This window comes from Tyto alba, unplaced genomic scaffold (assembly GCF_018691265.1).
Source record: "Tyto alba isolate M040663 unplaced genomic scaffold, T.alba_DEE_v4.0 Super-Scaffold_48, whole genome shotgun sequence".
NCBI lineage: Eukaryota > Metazoa > Chordata > Aves > Strigiformes > Tytonidae > Tyto > Tyto alba.
Window position 1 is genome coordinate 6,851,792 of NW_024881324.1, and position 19,408 is coordinate 6,871,199.

The 19,408-nt window shown below is 41.3% G+C and overlaps 1 protein-coding gene across 2 annotated transcripts in view; it reads left to right on the forward strand.

Moving 5' to 3' along the window:
• MBOAT1 (membrane bound O-acyltransferase domain containing 1) overlaps positions 1-19,408 on the forward strand; it is a 59,297-nt gene that overhangs the window by 32,663 nt on the left and 7,226 nt on the right. The window contains exons 5-10 of one of the 2 annotated variants that reach the window (XM_042806919.1): positions 258-269; positions 6,355-6,410; positions 8,547-8,601; positions 11,373-11,556; positions 13,208-13,400; positions 16,603-16,706. In XM_042806919.1, coding sequence (XP_042662853.1) covers positions 258-269; positions 6,355-6,410; positions 8,547-8,601; positions 11,373-11,556; positions 13,208-13,400; positions 16,603-16,706 — 604 coding nt within the window. The remainder of the gene's footprint in view (positions 1-257; positions 270-6,354; positions 6,411-8,546; positions 8,602-11,372; positions 11,557-13,207; positions 13,401-16,602; positions 16,707-19,408) is intronic. The other variant, XM_042806920.1, reaches the window with a different exon arrangement.

The window sequence follows — 19,408 nt, forward strand, 5'->3', positions numbered from 1 at the left end:
ATTTCACAGAAATGTGCTGACATAGTTTAGGAATTTTTTTCTTGACTTCTTTCTCAAAGAAAACTATTTATTTTTGAACGCTAATTGTAAAATACCTGAATGATGTGCTTCCCCCTTAATTCAAATCAGTCTTTGAGAGAAACATGCATATTTTATTTTGCTTTGTTTGCCATGGCATTTATACATTGTACCTAGGAAAACTAAATCCTAACTCTTTCTCTCTTTTCTCTCTCTTACTTCTTCTTCTTTATGCTAAGAGGATTAAGCTGGTAAGTTGCCTGGTTTCTATACAACTTCATGAAAATTGTAATGCTAACATACAGTGGTTTTGTTTTTTATTTCTATCACAGGCTCAGACTGAGTATAGTAGTATTATGGCTTCAGAAATAAATAAGTTTAAAATAAAGCAAAAGATCTTGACTGGGATTTTTGGAAGCTAGTAATAGATGTGGTTTCAATCTAGCAAGCTACAGGAACAAATGCCGTATGCATATGATCATCTGGATGGAATTCAGAGGAGCTCCTCATCCTTATGAAGCTCTGTCTGCTTTAATCCTTTGCTTGATTAAGACCATAGAGCTCTTTGGTTTCCTCTTTGAATTCTTGCAGTATCTGAGCAAAGTCTCCCAATATTGCAGCTCATTCAGTGAATGTCAGGGAACGATTGTGCCTATGTGAGTTTCTTGGTGCCATTCCTTACAGAAAAGAAACTCTGTGAAACTCACCACACACACTGGCATTGCTTTCAGTCTTCTGTTGGTCTTGGACAGACCAGAGCTGAATTAGCAGTGAGACACAAGCAGTTTTCCTCCCCACAGATGTCAAGTCTGTAACTCTTAGGTGTTTGGCTGGACAACGCTCTCCAGAAGGAATGCACATCTTTACGTGTTCACTCTATCCCAGATGCAGAACTGCAGCAGCGTTCCCAGCAAACTGCTTAGAAAGGGATGGTCATTGATTCCCTCTCGAAAAGCCATAGAAGGAGATACTTTAGAAACAAGTGTCACTTCAGGAAGTGGATTTTTCTTGGGTGTTTAGTGCTTTGTTGCTGGTTTTGCCCCTCTCAGTGGCTTTGCATCTGCCACAAAAGAAGGTAACAGAGGTACAACAGCCAGTTTTTACAAAGGAAACACATTTGCTGGTGGAAACAAACACGGGTGCGCTCTGCTACCGCGTCGAAACAAGATGCAGAAGTACTGACTGGTCCTGTGAGTTCAGCTGGTTATTTTTTATTTTCTTGCCTTTTAACTGTTGTGAAGCGCGGTGTGCTGTGGCGGTGTGGGTTCCAGCAGCTGTGGGTAACCCCGGCGCGCAGGGGTTCCCCAGTTCCCTGGCAGCGCTGTGGCAGCGACTGCCAGGGGAGGTGGGTTGGTTGGCCGTGCCCGCTCCCCGCTCGGCGGCTCCCCTCGGCATTTGCCCGCTTGAAGCTGGGCTGTGATCACTCACCGCTGGTTACACAGAAGCCCTGCAAGAGCCGCAGTGTGAGAAGTAGCCAGAATTCAAGCAGGTGGTCACTACTAAAGAGCTCCACACATCTGGTGCATCCCAGGACACTTCTCCAGAAGTAAATACACTTTTAAGTGAAATGCTTCTATCATGAAGGCGTAAAAAAATGCTCTTTGGGAGCTTTCACAAAAAAAAAAAAAACAAAAAACAAAAAACAAAAACAAACCCAAAACCAAAAATCAACCCAACACACAAAGCAAATTGGAAGTTGCTTTGGAGTCATGAGTGTGTTTAGTGAAGTATTTATTTTTCCTCTGTGAGCTTCAGCACTTCTTGATTTTGCTGTGGGAAGCAGAAGAGCGAGCCCGCTGCCAGCAAAGCCATTTTGGCATCCCTGGCTTGGCAGTCCCCTCGGCAGTGCAGTTAGTGTCGTAGCAGAGAGTGGCTGTGAGAACTCCTCGTCACGGCTTCAGGGATAAACCTGAAATAAAGGTTTGCTGGTTTGGAGTCTTGCCTGCAGTGAGCCTTTTGAGTCTACCTCCTCTCTTAGTGAAATCAGGTCAGTGGAAACTATTTCTAGCGAGCGTGTGCCAGACTCCTCCACGGGATTACCTAAGGTCAGGCAGGCTCTGCTTGGTAAAAGTCTTTTCTCTCATAAACATCGGAGCTTATAAGCATTAGTGATACAGGGAGGATCCCCACAGCCATTGCTGACATCTTTAGTTCCACTGACCTGTGCTTCTGAGCAAATTTATTACATTGGAGCAAGTCATGTTTAACAATGACCTTAACTGGTGTTTTTTCATTCAGAAGGTTTAATCAGGGAGTTAAAACCCCCTAGTGAGAGTTTCATTCTCTGTGAACTGTTGCATCTTTGCCTTGTGTTATTTTTCAAGGCATCTAACATAAAGACGGTTTTGGGGTTTTTAAAATGTTTTTTTGTTGTTGAAATTTCCTATTTCTTACTGACTCCCTGAGACAATTTCTTTTTTCTTTTTTTTCTTTTTAATTAAAAGTTGGCCACTGTGGTTTGTGTGTAGGAAGTACAATGCAACTACAGCCTGAGATTAAACTCTTAGCCAGTAAATAAAATGTGTGTGTCAGGGAGAAAGTCACACCACATGTAAGTCAAATCTTGTATTTCTGTGCTAGTTTGTAACTGTAGTGCTTAGTAGGACAGGTGAAGAGGAGAGGATGTGGAATCACCACTCTGCATGTGGCTGCAAAGCGTTTGGAAAGTGTTCAAATGTGATGGAGTTCAAGTTTTTTAGGCTTCTTAAATGTGCTTTCTTTTAAATGCTTCCTTCCTAGGGGTAGGTCTTTATGCTTCATCTGTAAATGCAAGTATAGTAGGTAGATTTTTTTTTTTTTTTTTTAAATTCAACCTAATAATTTGTCCCACTCCAATAACCTGTGCAACTCTCAAAATTTGTGAGAAAGAAAGGTTATTGGAAGTTTTATAGTTCTGTTAATTCTCCTCCTTGTTTGTAGCACTACTGACTCTTTCCAGTAGAGTCTTAAGGTTTAAAATATTATCATGTTGGAAACAGTTGACTATATGTGATATATATTTTATGTATTAGCTTACTCAATGTTTTATTGCTGTTTAAATTTAGAGCTTGTCTGAAAGACTGAACAGAAGTGACAATTCAATACTCTGGTATTGCCAAGTTTTAGTAATCAGAACTCATATGTGGATTTAGGAAATGACGATGCTATTTTTTCCCCCCTAAAATAAATGTATTTTTCTTACCTAATTTTTTGTATTGTTTCAAGACTTGCATCCTCTGTGTATATGGGGGAAATGACTATTTTTTATTCTGAAGAAACAAAAACAGTCTTAGACGTGCTCTCTGCGTGTGTGTGTGTGTGTGATGAGTCCCCAGGGGGGAACGGGACAGGTGGGAGCCTCCACACCCCAAAGGGGTGCCAGAAGAAGGGAGAGCTACAGAACTGCCACTGTTCTGTTGTGCTCTGCCCTTTCCTGCAGCAAAGGCTTGGTCCCCCAGTGAGATCAAGTCAGTGGGGGAATGGTAGACAGATGAGGGAGGAGGAAGATGCTCCCTGTTCACCTGAAACTTTGCTTACCTTTAGTGTGAAACGTTTAATGATCTCTGATACTTATCTTGTGAAGGATTTAGAGGGAGTCATCCCCTTGCCACTGTACGGCAGGTTTCCACCTTCCCGCGTAGGGTATAGAAGAGATACATAGATGTGTAATACGAGGGTGGGAGGAGAGAGAACTGAAGGTATCTCAGATGCTCTTTGTGGGTCTCCCTCCCACCCACGGTGTCAGCAGCATCACTTGTGTGCTCGCTTGTCTCCTCTGCAGTTGGCATACGAGGGAGGCAGACCGCCCGTCTTTTCCGACCACAACACGCAGGAGGCCGACTTGTTCTGCTGGGTTGCAGCGTGCCGTCACTGAGGCGGTGGATTCCTAATATAGACGAAGAGAGCCCCGCTCCTCTCTGTGTTTATACATTGTACAACTTTAGCGCAGACCACACTTCTGCTTCCCTCGGATAGTCAGCACACCAGGACTGTTTGCATTTTGGATCTCTCTGGCTTACGGTGGGGGGGCCAAATTTTCGAAGACAAGTGTTTAAGTTTAGGCACTTTAAAGACATGTGATTCTGGCTCTGAGCCTGAGGTTTAAAGTTACCCACTTCAGTGTTGGCATGAAGTGCTTGCCATAAGAAACATATGCAACAAATTGAACCAATTTGAAACAAGTGTTAGCATTCACCCATAAAGCTAAAAGGTCAAGCACTGACAAAATAAAAATCTGTGTTTATTGCAGTAGAACTGCTGGCTCACTGACAGCCTCTGTCTCTCTTTGGTTTAAAAAAATCTGCTTTTGTATGCTTAAAGGTTTCAGATTTATCTATCTTTTAAAGCAAAGTTAAATTTTGTCTGAATGGGAAAATCTACTTTGAGAGAAAGGATGTCAAAGATAATGGTGAAAGCATCTTATAAATAGCGTTTCTTAAACGGTGAATTGGAATAAAAATTAGAATGACTGATTCACAATATTGGAGTTTTCTGAAAAGTGAAAAGTCATTGCTGAATTTGTCCGTTCCTTAGCTGCAGTCAGTGCTCTGGGTGACCCTTGTGTTATAGTTGTATTCCAGATCGGTGTATATTTAAGCTTGTTCTGGATTTTATGTGCAAGCTTTTTTACTGACATTTCAAGTAGAGACTGCTGAAATGATAAAAATAGTTTCTGATTAAGAAATTGGCTGATGTTGCATGTTCTCTGTTTTTGCGTAGAGAATGCAAATTATTCTGCCCACGCAGAATTAGATGTGGACTCTTGAAAAAGATCAGCTATATTTAGTATTTAAAAAAAAAAAAAAAAAGACCACTTACAATGAAAGAATGTCTTTTTCCAGTATTCTTGTGTTTATCATGCTCAGCATATTAATTATCTTGAAAATCAGTTTGGTTTATCACAGTGGGATAATCAGATTGCAAACAGTTTATCTTAGCCATTGGGTTTACATTTGATTGTAACCAGTAGGTTGATTTAATTGAGGATGATTCGGAATCTCTTGAAAATCTATGCAGAACATGAATAATTGACTGTTACTTTAGACAGGTATCACTGAATGTGAGAATATAAAAGTGAAATTCACCTTGAGAGATCAGTGGGGAAAACAGTGTTCAAAATAAAAAACCAAAGCCTTCATCTTTTTTTCTTTCACTGAGTTCCAGAAAATACATTACAATATTTAAAATGTATAGCCATAATATTTGGAGTAATCATCTACATCTCTTTAAAAAGTTTCATATGCTGGTCAAACTCTGTAAATAGCATGCACAGAAATCTGGTTTTTAATTTCCATGTCGAAGACATAATTCGTGTTCAAGCAGAAACCTCTGCATGGTTTATGTTGATAATTTATCACTACATCAAGAAACAATCCACTGTATTAATCCTCAGCGAACACAAATCTCTTCTGTGGAACTGGTTTTACATACATGCATTACTCTGAATGCTCCTGGCTGTGTCCTTTACGCTCCTAGGGGCCAGCTTCTGATGCCACTAAGCTGAGTTTTGCCTTCTTTCTATTCCTTAGCTGCAACAGCTCACATTTGCCTACAGTGCTAAGAAACTCTGTAAAACTGGGTATTGGAAGTATAGGCGGCCCCTCTTGAACAGAGCGGCTGTTCCTACGCTGCTTGTTTGGTTGGCCGCAAAGCTGCTGGGTGGTTGTATCCTGTAAGTCATGGCTCAGGTACAGCTAGCTCATGTTTTTTGGGAGGCTCCAGATCCCACGTGCCCAAACACTCCCAGTTGGATGGTACATTTTGGACAAGCTGTCCACAAGGCACTTGCAGGGCCAAGAAGTAAGTGGGGAATTGCTGTGCCGACAGCTATTCTGGTGTGAGCATGCAGTCCTAATTGATAGGGCTCTTCATATGGGTAAATAAGCTGTGTATCTGTAGAACTGACTTTTTCTAGGGCACTGAGGAGATGGACAATAGGAGAGTAACAGTAAGAAGAGCCAGTTATGTTACAGCAGCATTGCTATATTCTAGTGTTGCATCATATGGGGCTTGAATTTGGTCTTTGCCTGGAAGGAAGCCCAGTGGGCTGCAGATGCTGTCATTTCCTCGTGGTGAGGTTCCTTCTGAATCACAATTTGCACTGCTGCAGGATTGGGAGACGTAAAATAAGGTTTTGTGAGCCCTTAGCAATTAAAAATTCCAGTGCAAGTTTCTGTGGGGTTGTTTTGAACCCAGGCAATTGTCTTATGCCTGAGTTCCTCCTCTAGTTTTAACTGGATGTTTGCCACTTGTTGCTAATACAGTTATGCCTTTTAAAGGGATGAAGACATTCAGTAAGAAACTTGGGAATAATTTGTATTACAAGACAGGTAACTGTTGATTCTGTCTTTGTTATAGTCCGCTGATGATCATTACACAGAAGATCACGACACTTGCATGCCAGTTACATGATGGTAAGAAAAGAAATTTCTTCCTGTGTCCCAAAGACAGCCTTTTTATTCCAGCACATTCTGTGGTTGAGTTACAGAGGGGATGAGTGTAGTTCAGCAAGTTGCTCCAAATGAGTAAGAAAAATGCTTTGTGGAGGAAAATGATAAACTTCAAGTATTGATCAGTCCTCTAGGATCAAACTGCCTTTGCATTAATGAAGACAACTGTTTTCCCCTTTGGGTGCTCTACTTCCTTGGGGCCCAATTTGGATTTTAGCTAGTAGCAGTATCTGCTCTTTAGATGCTACAGTGCACCTCCATTAAGCTCTCTGAAGCTGTTCTTGGTTATCAAAAATCAAGAGTTGTGTTTGATACTTAGGTTCAGTCATTAATGTTAACGTAGCGAAAATATGTTATCATTGATACATTCAGTGATCGTATACTACATGAATTGTGAGAGATGGAATTCAGTAGCTTTTTTCCAGTGCAGGAAGAAGCACAGTTACAAGCAAAATAACATTGTCTTCAGTCCTGTGCTGTGCTGTGACAAAGAGCACTATTATTTCCCAGTAAAATGCCTGTGTCTAGTACAGTGCAAAGACTAGAAATGTCAGTTGTCATCAGTACCATTATTGCTCACGTCTGCTGATGTTGCAGTGTGAATTTCTCATGGTCTGAGGCCCACTGCGTTGTAGCCTGCTGTAGAGTTGTTACGATCTGGGATTTTGGTGATGGCCATGCCACAGGCTGCAGGGTCTGGCACTGTTTGCAAGCCAAGTTTATGCAAGTGAGTCTAGTGCTTTTAGCTGGCTGTCATGGGTGCAGCTTGTAGCTCAGCTAATTGACCTTGTCATTGACATTCATGTTGCTGGGGCTTCTCTACTTCTGTAATTTAAGATTGCCAGCTCAGGTATCACTGTGTGCCCCAGTGGTGTGCAGCCTAGATTGCACACCTAGAATTTTGAAGGTAAATGGACAGAAAGGAAAAGGTAACGGCAGAGGCAGGAGCATTTTAAGCAAACCAGGAATCCCCCAGATTGGTGGAAAAGGCTCGCCACGCTGTGAAGATCCACATACAGAGCGGTTGGTCAGATGGAGGCAGCTTGCAGTTCGAGCATCAGTGACAACTTCCTATTTGTAAAAATTTAACGCAGCTGCCCATAAATGGAAACAGACAAACAAAATACCCAGCCCTTTAAGTAATTAAGTGCTTAATAGTTTCCCTGGAACTCATGCCCTCACAGTATTTACAAATGAAAATAACAGAGAGAATGGAAATGAGCAGCTTATCAGCAGTCTTTTAAGGACATTTAGAACAGTAGTGTTAATTGATGCCAAGCCTGTGTATGTGCATGCTCAGCATCAAGTGCTGTGACTCATCCCGCCATGGGTTGTTCTGCTGAAGCCAGTGAGATTTCTCACAGTATGGGCAGCTGAAGCTTCAGAGTGAAGGTTTGAGATGCTTGCTATGAGCAACATCTGTTTACACACTGGCCATTGTACATGGTTTTTCCATAGTTTTCCTGGGGCAGCGAGGCTGTGCTCTGCCTCTGGCCCCAAAGGTCTTGTGCACTCAACGGGAGGTCGCCTTTCCAGTGTGGACCCTGCACAGTTCCAGATTATTACTGATGTTTGTGTTTAAGCTTGCTCTGGCAGCAGGCAGCCAGGCTGCTCGTTCACACCAGTGGAGCTTCTGTTCCCTGAGAGCCCTTTCTCTTCCACTGCCCACTTCTCCTGCTGTGAAATGCTCCATTTCTCACCAAGGAGCCAGCGGGAGGCTCGTGTTTAAATGAGCCAGCGGCTTCTGGGAACAGAGGGTTTTCCATCCCAGGACTGTTAGAGGCTGCTGGGGCTTGCTGCCAGTTGGTGGCACTGGGAGTTGCATTACATGTGTGGGAATACTATGGCTGCTCTTCCTGAAAGCGTAGCAAGGGTGGGAAAAGTGGGATGATGTAAGGAACTGGGTAAAGAGGTAGGGTGGGCCATGTATATACTTGACCTAAAAGTTAGGAACTGAGCTGTATTGCAACTGCCTGTGACAAAGAAATCTTGAATCTTATGGCTTTAGAAAGCCATCTGTGGGATGGAAACATTAGGCTTTGGAGATAGCTTTCACTGTTTGGCTTCCGGAAAGATCTAATGTGACTTTTTTCTTTCTAGGAATAGGGCGACAAGCTGAGGAACTCACTGCTGAGCAAAATCGGCTTGCTGTAAAGTAAGAATTTAATTCCCCTGGTGATTTTTGTTAAATTTCATCCAAAGGAGTTCAGGGTTTGGATTGTGGGTTTGTTTGTTGTTTTTTTGGTTGTTTTTTTTGGGGGGGGGTTGTTGTTGTTATTGTGGGTTTTTTTGTTTTTGTTTTTTTTTTTTTTTGTTTTTTGTTTTTTTTTTTCCTTTGCAATGACAGGACTGATTTAGTGGCCAGGCCATGAAAATGTTCCCTGCTTCTTTCTAGTCCATGATAAGCCAGAAGTCCTACCTCCTTTTTTTATTTGCTCGAGCAGTTTTGTTTTTCTAATGCTGCTGTCAGTGCCATCCTTACACAAACATAGCTTCTCTGCTATATGGACTTCTGCCTTTATCACCCTATGCTGGTCAGTAAAGCACTGGAGTACTTGGCAACATCTCATTGACTTAAATATATACTTCATGTGCAACAAAACTAGTCTTTGCTGAATCAACTCTTTCATATTCAGGCTAAGACTGTACTATATAGACCTTTAGGCTGTTGTCTTTATCATATCTATGATGTGCTATTTTTCCAAGTAAAATACTCCTCCTCTGTCAGCAACCCACTGTGTAGTAAAAATCCATTTTGGTTTGGCTCTGACACTTTAAGTACTGTTTTTATTTGCTGTTATTCTTGGACACTGGAATTTTATTTTTCCTATCTCCGTCCATAATGTTAAGATTCCTAGTCCTTCACATTATGTGACTAGTCTAATTTTTCAGAGTTACCAGCACAAGTACCAACCATAACTACATTTTACCGTTAAGTGTTTAAGGCCAAGGAAATTATTTCCTTCATTTCTAAGGTGGAAGATTCAGCAATCAGAAAATCTGCCTTTGAGCTTCTAAAAGTAAGAAGGGAGTAATTTCTTGAAAAGCAGAAGTGCTTATAGGAAGACTGGTGTAACTTTTGCTGTGACCCATAGCTTTGTGTCTATTTTTAAAGATCATAGCATAATGTTTAACTGCACTGGGCCCTTGTGACCATATGATTCATTCTAGTCAAATTCTCACCAAACAACAGGCTTTTTTTTTTTTTTTTTCTCCCCCTTGTACAGTGGATGAGCTCATAGTAGAAAAGTACATGCCAATAGCTCAAGTGTCGGTGGCAGACAAGTCATAACTGAAGAGTTTTAAATCCCCTTTGGTAATACAGACTTTTGTCTTGCCTCCTGTTCTTGGTCTGTTTTTGTTTCTCACTCATCCTCTGTACATTCCTTTGTGCATTGCTCATGTCTCCCCACCCACCCATGTGCAGAATCTAAGTTGAAACTAATGACTTATTTTTAATCTCACTGTAGAACTCAAACTCATATCACGGACTTGATTTTTCAGAACAGAAAGATGAGCCTTAACCCAAATTGTTTGCTGCATCTTTCTGTGAAATGCTTTCACCAGAGAACATATCATTCAGGGACTAACATCTACAATAACCAGGAGGGTGAATGCAGAAAATCCTGGCTAAGCTAACTGTTTATTCAAACTAATTCTGCTTCAGAATTAAAGTAGGCAACAACAAATGTTTAACTGTTGATTAGATTTTCTGCTAGAAATTTATGTTTTGGTCTGAAAGAATTTTAAGTGGGTTTTGGTTTATGCGTGTCCATCTGTGTCTTGGACAGGAAAGTCTTTAAACCCTGTGCCCTAGTTTCTGTTCTCATCTGGAGACTCCTTATTTACTTGGATGGTGACTGTTAGCACATTTGTGGAGAGCACTGTGTATCTCAGTGCATAATTTAGATGTTGGTGTTTTCTGTTTCATAAATAAAGCAAGCCCAACAGCTTATGAATTACGCTAGCAATGAGAGTCCTGTGCATCTTTCTTTTCCATCCTACTGATCTGTAGCAAGGACAGTGGATCTTCTTCATTTTTCATCTAATGCAAAACCCCCCAAGGACCTTGTGGGATATGCACTTGCAAAATGGAAATAATGAACACGATGGACTTTTCCTGGCTTTTATCTTCAGCTGTCTTTTGATTTATGTGTATTCCCCCATTAGTTCCTTTTCCTGTTCATGATGCAATACAGGCAATTGCTTCCTTTATTTGCACAGTAGGACAGTATGACCCTTTATTCTCTTCCTCTACGTCTCACATCACACTTCCCATTTTTCAAAAGGCTGAACTGAAGGGTGGGTGAGAGCTGCTCTCAAGCCCCAGAGTCCTGGCCTTCAATGCTCCCTCCCTTGTGGTTTGCACAACCAGGCAAGGTACTGCATTGCACAGCTTGGTGAGACCGGTGTTACTCAGCCTGTGGTCTGCCAGCCGTTACTGGTCTCTGACATACTGGACAGATGTGCAAAGACAGTCACCAGCTTCTCGCTCCTGGTACTGCTGGCCTGTTCAAAATGTGCAAGTCAGTTTGTTTGAGAGTGGGCATCTAAATTTATGACTGTTTTTAACTAAAATGTTTCTAGTAATAAGATTACAAATTTTCAGATCAGAGCATTTGTTCACCTGTAGATTAAGCACTTCCACGTTAGCCTTGTTCTGACTGCCATCTGCCAGACATCACTGGGATATGAGAGGCTGTGCTTTATCTTCTTCAAAACACATCTAGTGAGCTTTCAGCTGCAGGGAGGGTGGTAGGAGAGACCCGGGGACTGAGGCAGACAGTACAACAAAAAGCATTTGTGAAAGCCTTTGCTGGGTTTTACCTTGATTTGTTTGGTTTGGTTTTCCATTTTTGTTGGGTTTTTTTTGTTTTTGTTTTTGTTTTTTTTTCCTGTATAATCATGTGTGGATGATTTTCACAGGACAAGACCTTCGTTACTGGAGTATTTAAGCTATCTCCTCAATTTTATGAGCATCATAGCTGGGCCTTGCAGCAATTACAAGGATTATATAGCCTTCATTGAAGGGAGGCATGTGCACATGAAACTATTAGAAGTGAACTGGAAGCAGAAGGGTTATGACAGACTTCCTGATCCTTCTCCAACTGTAAGTTTTAAAATGACAGAGATTTATTGCAAAGGGCAGGAGAGTACAGCTTTGTCCAGGATTCTCATAATTAAAAATTAAGAAGAAAATCTATTTTTGGATTATTTTCCCAGTAAATGTTACAGAGGGTTTTGTGTTTTTTTTTTTTAGTGTGAAGTGGCTGCTGTTTTTATCACAGGGTCAGGGGTGAAGGGGCTAGCATCTTCCTCTTGTATTCCCCAAATGCGCTTGGTTTGCAAAGCAGGTCATTGGTTAATGGCTGTCCTTTATGCAGTGATGGGAACAGTCTACAGGTTCTGGCAATGATGAGATGCAGTTCAGCTTCAAACAGAAGAGGAAATGTCATGGGAAAAAAAAAAAATCATCAAATATCACCCATAGTGCAGGAGATGTTAGAAATACATGAATCATGGCTACTCAGAAACTGTAGCTTGTCCAGGTGATTTGCAAGACTTTAAGATTATTTGGAGGTCATTTTTCATATACAATTAACAACTAATTTTATTTTAGATTTTTTTGTTATTACTTAAGACCTCCTTATAAAATGACCTTCTTGTAAGGCAGGATAACATACCATAAGAACCAGATTCTTCTCTGTTACCTCAAGTCAACACTGAATATATAGCTTTGTGAGTGTGTGCAGAATGTCTCCTCTGAAATGATGTACCTATCCATACGTGATTCCTGTTGCACATGGTTGTACTTCTACTGACTTCAGTGGTGTTACTTCTGACTTACATTAGTCTGACTGAGGTCAGAATAAGGCCTGTATTGTGTTAATGCAAGTCAGCAGAGATTATTAAAATTTGCATTGTAACCATTTAAAGATAATTGCACATTAATTCCTGAATGCGAAGGAGGTATAAAAAGAGTACTTGGGACTAAAAAATGCATTGTTGTTTCAATAGTATATTGCACTTTTATTAGTCTTTTGAGAACAAGTCAATTTTTAGATGGTACCCAAGTGCCAGATTTACCTTTTTAATTATGACTGTATCAAGGAGAGTTTACTCCTGATGTGTGTTTGAAATTGAGCTTTTAACCACTGACATGATTGTCAATAATATTAGTATATGGAAAGCTACAAAGTGGTAATAGAAAACAGTATGATGTAGCAGATACCCTATATCACGGGAAGGTATGCATGCTGTGTAAGATGTATGCTTTTTGGACGAGTGATTTTCAGCAAGACCTCTGGACAGTAACTGGGCAATAAGACCTACTATTGTACTGAATACTGATGGGTTTGGCTCCCAGGACAGATCCAGTCTTTAGTTCCAGGAGACAACAGTCCATTTAGGGAAGATTTTTCCTTTACATTGTAGGGTTTGATTTTTTTTTTTTTTGTTTGTTGGTATCTTTACTCATTTTAGGACGTTCTCTAACTGATGTAGGAGTCTCTTGTGAAGTTCATCACCAATTGTCCTTTGTACCTACCTATAGGCAGTTCAGTAAAATAAATTAAACCAAAGCTTTGACTGTAGCCTTTTCTTTCTTACCTCTCTAAATTAATTATTATCAACTTTGTTGCTGCTAATTTTATTATTGCTTCTTGAAGCACATTTTTTTTGTATGTCATGACTACTGTCTTTTTTTTTTTTTCTTTAAGCAAATGTTTCTAATCAATGTTGCATTGTTTTGTGCTTTTTAGGGAGCAGTGATGTACAAGCTGTGTATCACACTAGTATCTCTCATTTTATTCTTGACACTTACCAAGAACTTTCCTATGACATATATTATTGATAATGAATTTCTTGATAAAACACCCTTCTTGTCAAGACTTGGTTACCTGTATGTTGTAACACAGGCAGCAAAACCAAAGTATTACTTTGCATGGACATTAGGTAAGTCTGGCTACATCACTTATTTTTGTAGGTAACCAATAAGTTCATTAATGGGGGAGGGGGTCTGAAACATTGGAGGGGGGAGGAATTAGTCCCTAGACCTGTACTTCCTATGGGAGATGTACACGTGATCCTGTAGGCAATGGATCCCACTGAAGTGGGGAGATGTCAAAAGTTTTGAAAAAATGTGCATATAATCTCTTCTAGCTTGTCTGACATCCCCTGCCTCTGGAACCAAATCTGCTTTCCAGCTTCTTACCAGTAAAGTCAATGTAACAATTTCCTCTTATTAAAACTTTTTATTTATACCAAAATAATATTACAGGAATTCTTTGGGGGGGGGGGGGGGGGGGGGATAATTTGCCTTCTCTAAACTGTGATCTTTATGCTTTATTCATTATTTGTCACTTGTATCAGTGGGCTTGGGAGGTTAAAATTGATCACACTGGCTCAGGCTTTACAAATACATTTCAGCCCAAGCAGACCTCTCCCTTCCTTTAGGGACATCTTTAGCACATGGCATCTGTAATAGAAAGCTGTAGTGCTTGTTGGGGGGATGATGTTAGGCTTTGCCTCTTGAGGCACTGCATGTTCCTGTACTGTGTGTTGGCTTTGAGTGGTCAAGAGAAAAGGGGTGGAGAACCATGGGCAAGGTGGGGAGCAAAGGAGGTGATGGGAAGGACCCAAGAATCTGTGCGTGGAAAAGGAGAAAAGGAGGATGCCTAATTATAGAGAGAAGCAAATTTCTCTTATTGGGAGCCAGTTAGACTGGTGGTCAAAATAATATTGTATTTTACCTTTTTCCTTCTAGAAGCCACCTTTCCCATCTGTGTGTGAGGAGTCAAATCCTTCTAGGCCAGGCTGATGATTGAGAGACTGAATTTTTTCTGCTGGTATTTCAAGACTATGTGTGTAGGGGAGATCTTGAAAGCCAGGCCAGCAATGCATACACCTGAAACTGAGAAGAGTGTCATTGAGATGGGATGGAAAGAGCCAGGGAAATGCATTGCAAGTCTGTGATTAAACTGCTGGGAATAAAAAACCTGAGAGATTGAGGGAAGACAGCCAGGACTGGCATGCATGGGATGAGAAAGGCGTTGGGATAAAGAACTGCTTGCTTAGAAGCTTATATTTGTGAGAGCCAGTGTTAAATTGTTGCTTCCATTTTCCCCAGCATTATAGTTGACTAAAAGTCCATTATCAAAGAGATAGACTGAACCTGGATTTGTGACGTGACTAAGCTGTAGAGGCTGTAGAAATATCTTACAAATGAGGGGGTTGGGAAAAGCATGCGTTGCATACTGGAGGGTGAGGCCTCGGCTATTCACGTTTCAAATCCAGGCAGCAGAACAGCAGGCACTGTATCCTTTTGGAGTTTAGCTCCTGGTGGCATGGCCCAGGGCATTATAAAAACACCTGCTGAAACTTAAGCGCTTGCTGTCCTCAGAAAAGGGCGGTCACGCTATTGTGCAAGAGCCACGCTGCTGAATTTCTCCACATCCACGGAAAGACGGAAAATCCGGCTTCTCGCTGCGTTAGCAATAGTCATGGGAACGTGGCTGCAAACGTAACTCAGAGCTGGCGATGAAACCAGTTTGGGACCAAGCGCCGATGTCCAAGGAGCCGTGGCAGCAGGGAAAGGGCTTCGCAGAGGCTGGGCTGTCGTGAGCAGTTCGAGGGTGAACAAGCGCCGTTTCTACTGCGCTTCCCACCTGGCCCTGCAGACAGCAGCTCGGGAGGCGAGAGCAGACGGGTCTGCTGTGGTGTTACGTCCCTGAATTTCTGGTTTCTTGCTTTTGGGAAAGAAACACTAAGCGGTCCCTGCCACACATTGGAGCAGCAAGGAGGAGCAAATCCAGGAGTCCCCGTGCTCAGGGGGGACGGTTTAGGGCGCAGCTACAGTGTCTGCGATTGGTCAGGGTGCTACGGGCCTTGCAGCTTGTTACTGATATAGCAAGACACTGGCAGGCCATAAAGTAAATATAATTTTAGACAGGGTTATTGGATGTTTTGGTGTTTGGTTTGTGTATTTTTTTTTATTTTTTTTTTAACAGGGAGAATTGAAAACTTGGAGACTGACATTTCCACCAGTAAAATCTAGCTCGTTTAGTAAAGTGGAAAATAGAATTGGAAGTTTCAGGTTAGAGAAGGTTGCTCATTTATTTATTCATTTATTGTCCCTCTTGCTGCTTTTAATTAGGTTCTCTCCCTAGTTTTGTGCTTTGTGATGCCTCCGTGAGCTTGTGCTTGTACTCATAGCACTTACAAGCAAAATCAGTTTTCATTCTTGGGAAAGAAATGCTGACTTTTTTAGCGTGTAACTTAACCAGGCTTGTAGTTTGTAAATGGTCTAGAAGAAAGAGCCTTATCTTTATTCTCACTTTCCTTGTTGTTCCAAAAATCCTTGGTGTTGTCTGCACCTGGTGATCCAGAGGTAATGAGTACCTCCTGGGTTCTTAGGACAGCGAGAGAGGATTTCTGCCAGGGACACGTTAGAAGCAGAATCTTGAGACCCGGCGATGAGACGGGTGCCAGGCAAGGCTGAGGGGGGAGGTAGCTGACCGGCACCCTGGGAAGGAGCAAGAGTACAGCATGTGAAATGCCTACCCTTACCCAAGCTTTTATTTGCACTTAAAGTAGTTAGGTCTGTCATCGAAGTTACTCGACACTTGATTTGTAGAGATGGTGAGGTACTTAGGGAGGTGCTGAGCAACAGGATTAGCAAAAGGCTTTTTCTGCAGAAGTATGAAAGGAAGTAATTCACAATTAAAACAATCATGTTGAAATTCTTAATAGGAATGGTAAACATGTCTTTGTCACTCTGTGGTTTTTCTGAGTTCTGGAAAATGCTGTGACATCCAGGTACCCTGTTGAGGAAAATGCTAATTTATTTTATGGCAACTCTTGTACATCCATCTCAGATAGATAATAAAGGCAAAATAATGGGAAAAGTGATTTATAGCCATTGTTTTAGTTTTTTATTTCTTGTGCCCAAGGATTAGCTAGTCTTTCCTCTTGAGGAAATGACTTTTGTGTTGCCTTACAGCAATACCCTTTTGCCAAGAGGAAGCTTCTCTTTCAAATAGAGGTTGCTAATTGCTACAAAGCTGTCTTGAATGTGTATTTGGTGCCATACTGACTTGTAAGAAAATGTGGCTCCTCTGGCAGTCTGATTTGACCTGTTTTTGCTTTGGCATTGCAGCAGATGCAGTCAACAATGCAGCTGGCTATGGATTCAGTGGAGTTGATGAGACGGGCGCTTTCCGCTGGGACCTGTTGTCCAATTTAAATATCTGGAATATTGAGGTGAGTTAAAGAAGTGGCTGCATTGGCATAATTATAGAGAACTATGCATGCTGGCAGGAATATGTCCATGCCACTAGGCTGCCCCTCTTTAACATGGAGAGGTTTCATACTTTGCCTGTTGGGCAGATAAAAAGCATCTGTCATGCAGCCTTTGTCATGCTCTGTATTCAGGTTGCATCTCTAAATAGTTTATAGAGGACTAATAAATGATTAATCAGATGTTTAATAAATGAGCAGTCAATTACTGTAGATTGTAGCTGAGTTCAGTGGGTCAATAAATTGCTCGCAGCTATGATTCTTCACCATCTGTGGTGAATTCTGTTTATTTACTTGTAGCAGTCTTCCACTTTTGTAACCCAGTTGAGATGGGTGATGGTAGTGAAAGAGGCCACCACGAGCAGTCATTGCACAGGCACGTGCAAGGGCTGGGTCCCTGCACATGCCTGGGGTGCCTCTCGTAAACGGTGAAAAACAAGGGTTGTAGAGAGAACAGGTACAAACCGAGCAACCTGAACGGGAGCTGCCAGGGCCACATGCAGCTTAGATGGCTGCTGATCTAGAGCTCCATCCAGCAAACCACACTGTTTCTCAAAACATTTGTCACATGTTTCTTGTGACTGCAGCGTACTTTTAACATCCATTAGTCTTTTGTAAGCTATTTATGTTTGTTTCTGTAATGCAAAGGGTGGCCGATGTAATTTCTTTGCCTTGAAGAATATTTTGTGAATGCCAGTGGGATGTGAAAATGTTTGTGTGACTGAGACTGCTTTCTAAAGGCTTCTTTTCTTTAGAAATAGGAGGAGCTTCCCCCTGTAATCCTGTAGTTATGATTTTAAAAAGAAAAGCAGATGAAAACAAGTTGACTGCTTTATTGCTAAATGATCTGTGACTAAGTGAATGTACTATAATATCTCTTCTCAAAAATTAAATTCTTCATTGAAAGATGCCAAAGCTGGAAATATCATTATACAATCTCTCTTTCTCAACATCCTTTCTCTCTGTCTTTTTTTTTTTTTAAAAAAAAAAAAAACAAACAAACCTTAATTAATCCTTAGTATACATGTCTGCTTGAGGGGTACGGAATACACAGCCCAGAAATACTTTATACTCCTCAATGGTGGCTACATACCAGATATCACTCCGAGATCTTGAATCAATATCTGATTCAGTTTTGGGGCAGGAAAGGATCCTTGCCTTGATGGGCCAAGGCAGTTCCTGCTTGAAGGAGGCACATGAAGTGCCAGCAATGCTTTTTTAATCAAGCTAAATTAAGGAAACAGGAGTGTTTGCTCCTCTCTACCCACTGAACTGTAAGGCCCCTCAAAACTTTTTTTTCCTTTACTGGTCACATGGGCAGTAGAGTTCGGGGTGGAGAAATTATTGCCAGGAGAGTAAAACAGAGTGCCCTCCATTGATCTGGTCATGTTTGCAATGAGAAAAAGAGAGGCTGCAGAGACCATTATTTTGAATAAGCCTTGAACTGTCATCTTATGCACCAACAACAATTCCAGGAGTTATAGTTTAAGTGTGATTGTACAGTGTATTTTAAGCAGCTGTAGCCACTTGCATATGTAAAATTCCTTAAGAGTTGGGAACTTGAGAGTTAAATGTGGCTAAGAAATGACCTGATCTGTAGTAAAGATAAGCATGTGCCAGGAGTTGTGAGGGCATTAAAATGTGATGGGGGCTAAATGCATGTGGGGGGCTTGAAAGCCGTGGCAGCATGTGTATTTTGTCAGCCAGTGACTACTTTCTCTCTTGGTAATGTAACAGGGGAACTTAAAGGAGGCCAAAAGAGAGTGACAATATTAGTTGGAAGAGAAATTATACTTTTCTTGGCTTCTCCTGGTGCAGTAATGCAATTAAAATGTGTCAGTACTGCATTGGGAATTGCTAATCATTTTAACTCTCTAAACACAGAGGATGAAGTGCTAGCCCTCAGGATTCTGCATGGAAGTGCAAAAATATCTGCATATGCCCCTTTGCCATGTTTTCAGTATGCCCTTGCTTTCAGCTGATATGGGAAAATAATGTGGTGTCACTGCCCTGCTCTGTGAGGAGATCCTTGGAGGTTTCTGTCAGCAGGAGAGGAACAAGGCGGGAGCAGGGATGGGGAACCACCAGAGGTGAAGTTGACCAGGTTTAGGGGAACCAATGCTGAACAGAATCTAGCAGTCCCCTAGAGCTGGGGGTTACCAGGTATAGGGGGTTCTCCCAGGACCCTGGAGTCCACTCTGGTTTCTCAAGCTGGGCAGTGGGCTGAGAATTAGCTTCTAAATTTAGTCCTAAGATTTTTTTTTTTTTTTTGGTTTGGATTTTTCAGTCTTCCCCCTTCCTTCCCAAAATAATAATGCATTTCTTTTAGTTTTATTAACAATTTGTTTTAATAACACTCTAGGGAATTTCGGACTGCGTAATGGGTAGCAAGATATCTCTTCCAAAAATGAAGCTGTTTATGAACTGAAGGGAAGGCCAAGCATTTAAAACAAGAAAGCTTTTCAGATTTTCTGTAATTTGAAAAATAACCAAACATTGTATTTAATTTTACAAAACAAAGTGAGATTTTACAGCCAGTGACAAGTGTCACTTGTGAGCAATCAGCCTAGTTAATGACCCTCCCAAAACGTATTAGTGTAATGATAGACTGTGGCACAGTCTTCACAACAGTTACCTACTAGAATTAATCTTTTCCATGTATCTCC